We start from the raw sequence: 12,126 nt of genomic DNA on the forward strand, positions 1-12,126 counted from the left end.
TTGACACTGCAGGTCATTTGGAGCCGTGAATATCATGATGCTTGTGATTATTGTTTTCAGTAATGACATGTTTGCTTTTATTTAGCAAACTTCACCGCATGTGTTTAAATTGTAATGAGTAATAGATTAAACTATAATTTTTTTTCCCCTTTTATTATCGTACAAAATTGACATAGTTTATTTCCTGATTCGAGTTCATTTCTTTAGTGAACTTTACTTCATGTGTTAGAATTTCAACGAGAATCAGATTTAAATATCTGGACATTGTGTTATTTTCGATTTCGCCTGGCAGTATGAGTGATGTGTAGATAGCATAGCGTTGGCTCAATGATAAGTTCAGAAAGCTGTGTGCATATAATTATCATCAGAGGTGTATAGACCTCAACGATAGGTTTAGGATGCCGCATGTATATAATTATCGTTAAAGGTGAGTAGACAGTGTAGCACTGGCTCAACGATAGGATTAGGATGCCGTCTGTACATAGCCAAGTCATAGGTTAGGCAGTTTTGCAAATCAACTTGAAACGATGTTAGTGTCCGCAGTAGTGGATACTAGTATGGAAGATATTAGCAGGTACTATTTCAGCATAATCTTTACTAGCTGGAAGGTGCTCCCATAATAGCGTTGTGTCAGTAGTGGCATAAATGTAAGGATTGTCCTACGTGGAACCTGGCTAATGGAGACTGGTCCCTACTACCTAATCGCGTGCGTTCAAGTTCAATGAACTTTCGTTTCCATTGGACATTGTTTCTTTTTCTTTACCTCAAGATTTATTGTTCAGGTGTATGGTATATTAGGATGGTGCAGTGTGTTGACACTTGGTTAATTTTGTAGGATTTACACTACGAATGCGGTTTCGATTTATCAGCTCTTATTATATTTTATTTTACGTTGAAAATGAAAAACCTACAACCTGATTTCCAGTCAGTGACCGGGTCAGGGATGGAATGAATGAAGCCCCCATGTTGCGGCGAGGGTAGGAATTGTGCCGGCTGCCGAAGCCTGTCGCACTCCTCTGGGGCAATTATTAATGAATGACAGATGAAATGAAATGGTAGTGGAGAGTGTTGCTGGAATGAAAGAAGACAGAAAACCGGAGTACCCAGAGAAAAACCTGTCCCGCCTCCGCTTTGTCCAGCACAAATCTCACGTGGAGTGACCGGGATCTGAACCATGGAATCTAGCAGTGAAAGGCCGATGCGCTGCTACCTGAGCCATGGAGGCTCCTTTATTTCACGTTATTTACATTATGTAGATGAGACTCTGATCTATCGATCACTTGTAGTTCAGCTTTAGGGGACAAGTGTAGGTAGACAGTTTTTTTTTTTGTTTTGTTATCTGCTTTACGTCGCACCGACACAGATATGTCTTACAGCGATGATGGGATAGGAAAGGCCCAGGAATTGGAAGGAAGCGGCCGTGGCCTTTATTAAGGTACAGCCCTAGCATTTGCCTGGTGTGAAAATGGGAAACTACGGAAAACCATCTTCAGGGCTGCTGACAGTGGGACACGAACCCACTATCTCCCGATTACTGGATGCTGGCCGCATTTAAGCGACTCCAGCTATCGAGCTCGGTGAGACGGATTTGTAATTGTAGTTGTAGTTACATATAACTGGAAAGATTTCATGTTGTTTGTTTCATATTATGGACTTGTACTTTAACGAATTTAACGATGTAACTGTTTCATAACCTGAAAGTTGGTTTATTAAGAAAACTTTTCGAGTGATTTATCACTTTTATTTAACTTGAGTGTTTGGTATTTCTTCTGAACGCATAATAATTAACGTTTCCCTACATTTTGCAGTTTTGTTCCTTCAGAACTATGTAACTTAAGATCCCCTAGGATCAAGTGGTGTTGGTTCACTCTGAACATATGATGGGTGATGCATGTTTCAGCATCTGGATGCCTTTATAACTTAAGGGTGTCACGAGATGAGAATACAGGGTGGAATTTTATTTTTGACTGTGGTAACTGGTGTTAACTTGTAATAAACACCATGCTTTCAAGTAATATTTTACAACCCATCCAAAGTAACTGATAGTCAATTTGGTTCGATTAAGGATGCATTCGGGGGATGTTCCAATATCAGAGAGGATAGTCGACAGATGGATAACCTTAATTAAATGTAACTCTGAAATTCTACTTGTTGAAAGTCAGATATTCCATGGATCGTGTGGGTTAACTCTCAGTTATCGTTTGGGTGAAATGTTGTCCGATTTTCAGGTTTTCTGTTTCTTTTTCTGGTTTTGCTGTCCACAAATCTTACATAGTGTTTTCACTCTATGGAAGATACTAATATAAACAATTTCAAGACGCGTTCACCATTCACATTATGCATTGTGGCTTTGTTATAACGTTGTGACAAATTTAATAGATTCTTCTTGGGTATTCAGTAAATATAATTATTGTGATTTCATTGAATACAGTTGTAGTAAGCACAGTTTTGCTCCTCATTTGAAGTAGTTATGCTCTCCTCTGAACCCTATCGATCGGTCAATGAAGTGACTGAAAAGAACCCGAAGCAACCCCAGAATCTAAGAATCGACATTGTTCTTTTGAAGTAGCCAAGGCAGACGACCGACGATGGAACAGTAAGTTCAAGGGTTCAGTGAGGCATATGTAAATGTAATATATTTGGTTGTGTGTATTATTAAAGTGTGGTTTTATGTGAGTCCGACAAGTAGTAGCAAATTTCAAGAAGAGAGTTCAAACATCAAAGAACACAGTTATAGTGACGCGCAAGGCAGAAGTGTATAACATTAAATTAAATGAGGTTTTTCTTAATTCTTCACTGAGCTTGAAAACAAACTTCATTATGAATATGTTGATTGGGTAAGGGTACCTCCATTATTGATACTTGCACTGAAGTGGTGGTTATGTCTCGTGATTTCAATGTGTAACTAGCCAATTTGGCAGCAGATACTTGCTTTTCGTTGTATAGCACCCGTGACGAGTACTATAACCAGTAGCACCACGCGAAACTCCCAACTAACCATCAGTGGTTCTGACCACCTTGTTATGCAAGCAGTGAATGCATTGATATTCTTTGTTCACAAGCCGTCGTGTGTTATTTATTTGTTCATTATAGCTGTGTACTCAATCCACACCTCTTGTGCATTTTTGTCTGTCTTTTGGGCTCACGAGCACTGCTCCTTGTTTTCTTTCAAGTTAAGTCCGCATGCAATGATGTGCGTTTTGTGTTTTATAATAAGTAGGAAATGAGACAATTATTGTTCTAATATGAGATAGATTTTCATGGTTCTAAAAGTGATTAGTACATAAGTTATTACATATGAGATTACACAAAAAACTAACACGCTTCTACAAGTAGAAGTGTGTCAAGCATTAGCCTCTGTTTTGAGGCATAAACTCGAAATGCAAAATCAAATATATATAATCATTATTTCAAGAACATTAGTTTGTCCAGAGCACTCAGTAAAATACTAGGCATGTGTAAGTTTAAAATAACTTGCAGACAATCTTTATGCATAACGTTCAGAACGAAAAATAACCAAAAATATGTGTTTGTTTAAAACTGTGCTGAGAGATTTATGAACAGCTGTTGCTGGTGAAGAGACAACCCTACAGTTGAACTTCAAAATTCTTCTCATGGGAGACAACAGCTTCCTGTTACTGTACCTCCATTTCCACATGATCCATAATGTAGGGAATAGTGACCAAAACTGAATGCATTAGCACAATGATGCCAACTCAAGCACAAATTTAAGAAATCGTCAAAGCCCATTACAGCTGAGCGATGACACAAACAGACCTTCCCAATAATGAGTAATGTTGCATATTTAAGACAGCTACAGTCTTTACAACTACACTTTAACATGTCTTATGTTTAGAAAGAAAATGACTTGGTCAAGTAAAGTACCTTGGTGAGCTCCTTTGATGGGAACATAGTAAAGTCAGCCTCCACTCTGCCACCCTTCTTACGCCTGACCATCTCCTTGGCCACATCGCTCTGAAACACAAGGAAACAACGGAGTGTTGTACATCCCGGACATGAACACTGCGGGCAATTTTGGTACACACATTGTAAAAATACATGAAGAACATGTAAATGCTACCCAACGCATCACGGTTAATGTTAGACTGAGTCAGGCACATACGAGAGGAATATGATCGTCTTTGTATAACTTGTCTTTCTCATCCTGGACAAATCTTCCCACACCCTGAGAAATTCATCGCACAACTGGTCTGTATTCCTCGGAGGCTCGTTTGAACAGACATCGATACGTTCTAGAGACGCTGAAGTTCGGTGATTTTGGAGGCCAATCTAAAATTGCGATCTCAGGCAACTTCTGAAACCACACCTGATCAACTTTGTGCGCTGGATAGTTATCTTGACAGAAAACAAATTCTTGAGCACAACATTCCAGTGCGAAAGGAAGCAATGAGTTCTCCAAAATATAAACATGTTTATCAGTGGATAACCGGCCTTGGATGCGCCCCAATACACCAGTGCCATCGCTACAGATCCAGCCCTAGCATGACATGCTGAAACATTCCAACCTTTGATGCTGGTTCACACCTTGTACCGGGCTAACAATGCATAAAATAATGAACAATGTATACCATTGGGGTGAAATCTGAACCTTCGACCTCGTGGTTCAGGAGTGAGCACGGCACCACAGAGTCACTCTACATTTGACATGAAGCCGTTGGTGTATTAGTTACCTCTGAAACTAGACGACGCTTAGGCTTCTTTCCATAGAATGTGATCTACTTAGCATTCGTTGTGATGACAGACCTTTGTATTTTATATGCCGGTTCGTGGATGTAATACTGAGATGCAGTCCCTTGGTCTGCACCAACATGTAAACAGCACTTTGCTTCCCACCGCAAGCACACTGTCTATCTGGATATCAACAATTCATTGATTTTTCCCTATTACTGTAATTCGAGTGGCACTTCCACCACCTAAGTAACCATCACTGACCCATCCTTTATGGATCTGAATGCCACCGGTCAGCATCAAACGCAAGCAAGCTCTGCATGATCCAATGGAAGCTATGTCTCAGAAAACTGGGCTGTTCTTGGAGTGGTGTGGCGTAACTACTGCAAGATTATCAGTCAAATGCTGCAGTTATACACCTTGACAATAAAACCATGCCTGTGATGACACACTAATCCTAATATATCCATATTATACACCATTTTAAAGCTGAAAGATGACAGAAATAACAAACAATATTGTTATGATTTCTAACTACAGTAAAATACAATCATAAAATTTTTTGAACAAAGGAAATTGTTGAAATATTTTGCTCTAACAAAAGAATTTCTCAATTCCTGAAACATGGTATTCTGAAACACACAGGTACATTCTTACATATTCCCCCCCCCCCCCCCCCCAGTTCTCCAGTTTACATTTTGAATTTTAAGTTAAATACAATTTTGTAACAAAATGAATTTTGAGTACATAACAGGAGCTGTATTATGGGGAGGGTTGACCTGGATAATGACTTTCTTTCAGTTCTATGTCAGTCCAGCTTTACTTGTTTCTTCAAATATTGATGTATTGCCAATAATAACATCACATCAGCAAAGGCTAGACAACTGATTTTTACACCACTCTTTGATCTTCCAATGTGTACTTTTTGGAAAGTTGTTCTGCCCATTACTGGGGACTAACTCCACAATTTATTTCAAAGAACTCAGAGAATTCTCTCTGTGATGTGTGTTGTTTTGAAGGTTGAGATTGGAAGTAGTACTCTCCAGTCAACTGAATGATACTTTTGAAATTTACAAAGATTACCTCTAGATCTGTTTTTTTTTTTTTTTTTTGTGGCTTTACGGTGCATCGACAGAGATAGGTCTTATGACGACAATGGGATAGGAAAGACCTAGGAGTTGGAAGGAAGTGAACATGGCCTTAATTAAGGTACACCTTATGTGATCATTCTTATTTAGATGTCTTTTAAAATATTTAAACTAATATATTTCCATTGTTGAGGAGCAACTGTTATTTTCTGATTGGTCCACGATGTAAGTGATCTTATCTTATCGTTAATCTCGACCAATTAAAATTCCACGAGCAACTGCAAGCTCTTCAGGCCTTACCAGCCAAATTTCCTGATTTTAGCTTATTTTTTCTGAACTTCAAACATTTGTTACAAATCCCGCCTTTTCAGCTTTGTACACCAGTGGCCAGAAGTCCTTCCCTCATTGGCCACTTTCAAATGAAATACCAACGTTTATTAATACGAGAAATGCGTGTGAATGTGCGATGTTTACTGAAACCTGTACACTGCGACGCGTATATCGATTGTCAACCTCTCGTTCTTGCATGCTATGCCATGTTCGTGTTCATTCACGTCAGTCTAGCCGATTCTGCAGATTAGCTGCTAGATTTGGAGTCTGTTGTAGTAATATTAATGACAGAATTAAAAGATACAGACTAGTGACTTTTCTAAGAGATTTTAGTAGCCATTTGGAGACAATTTTGGGGAATTTTAACTTATTGCTTGATAAATAGCATTGTGCTTCTTATAATCGCATGGGCGCATGATGCGATATATTAATCTACGCATTTGATAAGCAATGGCATCGAAGTGCATGACTGATTCACACGTGTGGAGCATGAGTTCATAGAAAGGGCTGGGAGTGGGAAGGAAGTACCGCATCCTTACGGAAGATACAACCTCAACATTTGTCTGATGTGAAAATGGGAAACCACGGAAAACCATCTCCAGGGCAGCCACCATAGAGATGTGTAGCCTCGTATAGCAACAGTTGGGTTTGAGACAATAAGTGTTATATAACAGAGTACTCCTGTATTGTTTGAAGTTGTAGTGACAGTGTTCATAATTGTTATTAGAAAGGTTAATGAATTTAATGCGTGATTATTGGGAAGGCGTCATACGGTATGTACAAAGCTAAGGAATCGGATCGAGAGAGTTGGTGCCGTGCGGTTAGGGGCGCGCTGCTGTTGGCTTGCATTCAGGAGATACTGGGTTCGCACCCAACTGGTGACAGCCCTGAGGATGGTTTTCTGTGGTTTCCCATTTTCACATCAGACAAATGTTGGGGCTGTACCCTCCTTAAGGATACGGTACTTCCTTCCCACTCCCAGCCCTTTCTATCCCATTGTCGGCATAAGACCTATTTGTGATGGTACTAGGTAAAGCAGATTGTAAAAAAAAAAAATAATAATAATAATAAGGAAAAACTGTATTATTGGTATGTAATTTCAGAAAGTTATCTGTAAAACTGGTATAGGCCTATACCAGCAAATACACGCAACCTTTGTTGTCTGCCGTGGAGGAGCTGGAAAATGAATTATTTTTCTTCTGACAAGGTACGTGAATTTACTTTCTTAAATAATTAATTATCATACAAATAAAGTGCAACTGGATTATGGTAGTTAATTTGATTTAGCGACTTTAAATTTAGAATTTAAAGATAAAAATTTCATAATGTTCCGTATTGAACTGTATCACAATTAAATTGAGATAACAAATAACGTGGTTCAACCTATTCAATACAAATAAATAAGAAATGTAGAGTTACATTTCTACTTAATTATAAGAGGAAGCGGTACCGGTTTTGACCCCAATCTGGGTCATCAGCCGAATAAAATGCAAAAACAATGCATAGGTAAATAAGAAATTAAAGAATGAGTCTTTCACAAAAACTGTTGCAGACGCAAAATAAGATGATGGCGATTGGCACTGTGCAATTTTAAATCGTGAAAACTAGAAGAAGTAGAAGGTCAGTCACTTATATGAATAGTAGCACAACACACGCAAAGTTCGGCACTGTCTCCAAATGTTTACGAGAAGAGGTCAGGCACGAAGTCACAACATAATTTAATGAATACGAAGTCCAAATGATTGTGTTGCGGTGATCTTCAGGAGCTAGCAATTCGCTTCAATCAAGCGACTCGTCTTCGATTTCTACACGCGATTACTTAATATGAATCCCGGTCTGCCTACCTCCAAAGCTTTCCCCAAAATCCATAAGACCGGCGTCTCCATACGCCCCATCATTAACTACAGACCTAGCCCATTATACAAATCGGTCAAATTCATTCAGAAATTCCTTAGTAAAAATTATAAATTCCAGTCGAAAAAATCCGTAAAAAAAACACTATTGAATTAATAGAAAAACTGAACAAATTTAAAATACAACCATTTCACACCCTTCATTCATTTGATATCAACAATATGTATCCCAGCATTAACACTAAAAAACAACTTCCCATAATTCAAAATAACCTAAAAGCACACAGTGGGCTAAGTAAACTCGAGATCCAGGATTTCATGCAGGTCCTAAAACTAGTGATTCACAACAACTATTTCACATTTGACAAATGTATATACCAACAAGATGGACTGGCTATGGGGTCGCCGGCCTCAGGAATTTTGGCGGAGATATACATAGATTCCCTAGAAGAAACGGCAATTAATAACAATAATATCTTCTCAAACATACTTTTCTGGTCCAGATATGTCGATGACACTCTGGTTATTCTAGATGACAGAACAGTAAATGCAGCTACCACCCTCGACAATTTAAACAATATAGATTCTAATATAAAATTTACATTGGAGTCCAAGTCCAATAACTCAATAAATTTTTTAAACCTTACAATTAAGAGACTGCCTTCCTCACTAGAATATAATATCTACAGAAAACCAACACAAACAGCGACAACTATCAGAAGAGACTCCACACACCCATAAGTGCGCCACTTACTACAGTATGGTAGACCGAGCATTAAAAGTACCGTTATCTAAGGAAAATCTAAAGAAAGAACTGAACACCGTACGTGCCGTCGCTAAATATAACGGATATAATTCCTCATTCATAGAACGCATTATCAACAAATGTAAACACAGACTAATGTCAACTTTAACCAAAGAAAGACATAACCCCGCCCTATACGCCACCTTCACTTTCAATGAAAACATACACAGTGTAACTAACATCTTCAAGAAACATAATATTAAAATTTCGTACAGAACCAACAATAGAAATATAGAAATAGTGCACAATTCCAAGTCAATAAACAAATCCAACATTCACGCAAAGTCAGGTGTTTATCGTTTCAAATGCAATAACTGTTTCTCCTCATACATCAGACAGACCGGAAGAAGTTTCAAAGTTAGATACCTAGAACACGTCAATGCCATTAAGTATAATAGGTTTTCTGCAATAGGCCAACACATACATGACTCAAAACATAATTTCACTACCATAGAACAAGACCTAGAAATTCTCAAGGACATAAACAAAGGCCCTTTACTCGATTTTACGGAAAACTGTTTCATTCATTTAGACCAATTTTTCAATCCCAATCTAAACCTCAATGAAATTTCAGAAAAACCTAATATTCTTTTCGACTTCCTAATCGAAGTCTTTAGAGGCATCAAATCCACGAAGAAGAAATCGATCTTTTACGCTCTGCACAACACTCTCCTATGTCGCATACTACCACCACTCCATACCCCTGACCCGCCTTAAACTCCGCCTTCCCATCCCTTCCACTCCCCTCCTCTCTCCTCCCCCCTCTCCTTTTCCTGCCCCTCCCACCTCACTTCCATTCACACTCAACTTACTTACATCCATCTCACTCGTCCACAACCTTTCTCACAACACATAACCAGCACGCTGAACAAGGTGAGTCCCATATTCCATCACATTCGGCCGCGAACCCATCTTTAGCTATCCATTTCATTAACTTAGCTTTTCTTCCTTTTAAGCTTCAACACCTATGTTGAGCTGAGACGACCTCAAAATTCAACCTTATTCAACCACTCAACGTCAGGTGTACCGGCCTTAAACAAATATTTTATGGTCCTGCCAACCACACACAACATTGGACCTGGACTTCTATATCTCCATTGATAACAACAGAAGAGTGGACAATTTTACCGCATCGTTTTATTATTATACTTTTACTCTCATTCATCAGACCAATTTTATAGTACAATACCTACCTGCCTCATTAGACTATAACGCCTCTATGCGTTATATTATGCCATCATATTTTACTCATTATTCATCTAGCTCTTAATGTAAAAACAGTCAACCATCTGTACTTTGCAATGCATGTATCATGTATACAATTTTATTTTATGTACCCTGCCCACTTTGTGATTTCTAGCTGATGATGACGCCATTAAGCGTCGAAACCGGTACTAGTAATAATAAATAACATGTTGTGAACACCTTGTACAACACACTTTGTATTTGTATTGTATTGTATTGAATAGGTTGAACCTTTTTTAATTCTAATTGTGAATCTCAGTTCAATACGGGAGAATGAAGTTCTTAACTTATAATGATAGGACACATCTTAAGACACCCAGGACTTGTTCAGTTGATTTTTTTTGCTAGGGGCTTTACGTCGCACCGACACAGATAGGTCTTATGGCGACGATGGGATAGGAAAGGCCTAGGAGTTGGAAGGAAGCGGCCGTGGCCTTAATTAAGGTACAGCCCCAGCATTTGCCTGGTGTGAAAATGGGAGACCACGGAAAACCATCTTCAGGGCTGCCGATAGTGGGATTCGAACCTACTATCTCCCGGATGCAAGCTCACAGTTGATTTTTGAAGGAAGTGTAGGTGGTAAGAACGGTAGCAGTAGACCAAGGTATGAATATGACAAGCAGATTAGAGCAGATGTAGGATGCAATAGTTACATTGAAATGAAAAGGTTTGCACAGGATAGGGTGGCATGGTGGCTGCATCAAACCAGTCTAAGGACTGATAACTCAAACAACAACACATTTTGATTGTTCACTATGGCCAAGAAATACAATTATGTTTTCTTGAAACAGTTTTCAAAACAGTTTCCGTGCATTATTGAATCCAGGATGTGATTGATGTGATATTTCTTAATCACATGGTGGAAAAAGTTATGTTTCAAAACACATGGAAACAATGAAGCACTGAGAAAACGTCAAGTGCATAGACAGTAATAAAAAACTAAATTTTGCTGATAAAATTTAAGGTGATGGGGTGATAAATGCCGAATGCTTGTTTATATCATTCATTTTGGAGCATAATTTGCCACTTAATTGTGCAGATCATGCAAGTCACCTTTTCAGAAAAATGTTGCCGGACAGTGATATTGCAAAGAAATATGGCTGTGCAAGAACAAAAACTGCTGCAATTATTGGAGAAATGGCAAAGAAAGAGAAAGAAGAAATAGTAGAAACTTTGAAGAAGTTGTCTTTTCCGTTTCAACTGACGGAAGTGACAAAGGAGATTGTAACCTATATCCCATAGTTGTTAACGTATATAATCAGAAGAGACAAAAAATTGAAAGCTGCTTATTGTCTGGCCCTAACTTGAAAGGGGACTCTACTGGTGCGAATAGTTGCCTTTCTTCACAACACCCTGAAAGAGTGCAATATTCTTATGTTGTGATAATCGTAATGATTGGAACGAAGAATGGAGTTGCTGGTGTGCTGAAACATGATATGCCTGCCATTTGTTAAATTTGGCTGTAGAAAAGGGAGCATCATGTTTGCCACTCAGGATTGATGATTATTTGGTGGACATAAACTACAAAGAAGTACCAAGGGAAAAGAGAAACTGAAACAATTTCAGGAACTGTACAATGTCGAGACTAGGAAAATTTTAAAGCACGTGTGCACCCGTTGGCTTTCTTTGGGCAAATGTTTATCCAGGTTGTTGGAACAGTGGCAGCCTTTGACTAGTCTGATCAATTATGACGTGAAGTCTGGTAAGACAGGTCAGCTTGAAAGTCTCAAAACTTACCATACTCCAAAGATGAAACAAACATCAGTAGAGGGTGCTGCCCCTTCAAGAAAAAGAACCAATGAATCACCAGTCCCATGTTCTTCTTCATCCAAAACAACTAAAGAGGATTCCTTCATTAAGTGCAGTCTGTCTCATGAAGAAAGGATTTTCTTGTTCCTATCATCAAATTTAAATAAGGCTTTATGTCTGTTTTTATCAAATGTTATACCTACATTTGATGAACCAAATGTAATTTGGAGCCAAGTGTGCCCCACATCCATTTACTGCAAGATCCGCAACTGGACACATTAAGGAATTTGATATAGAAATTTGTACGACCTTCAGTGGTTAAATCTTCCACTCGTTTGGAAGTCAATTACCACAGCAGGGGAAACCA

At 38.6% G+C, this 12,126-nt stretch overlaps 1 protein-coding gene across 3 annotated transcripts in view; it reads right to left on the bottom strand.

The window, feature by feature from the left end:
• DCTN1-p150 (dynactin subunit 1) overlaps positions 1 to 12,126 on the bottom strand; it is a 684,595-nt gene that overhangs the window by 27,134 nt on the left and 645,335 nt on the right. For all 3 annotated transcript variants that reach the window (XM_067155601.2, XM_067155604.2, XM_067155600.2), the window contains one exon: positions 3,886 to 3,975. In XM_067155601.2, the coding sequence (XP_067011702.2) occupies positions 3,886 to 3,975 (90 nt within the window). The remainder of the gene's footprint in view (positions 1 to 3,885; positions 3,976 to 12,126) is intronic.

Source organism: Anabrus simplex, chromosome 11 (genome assembly GCF_040414725.1).
Source record: "Anabrus simplex isolate iqAnaSimp1 chromosome 11, ASM4041472v1, whole genome shotgun sequence".
Classification (NCBI taxonomy): domain Eukaryota; kingdom Metazoa; phylum Arthropoda; class Insecta; order Orthoptera; family Tettigoniidae; genus Anabrus; species Anabrus simplex.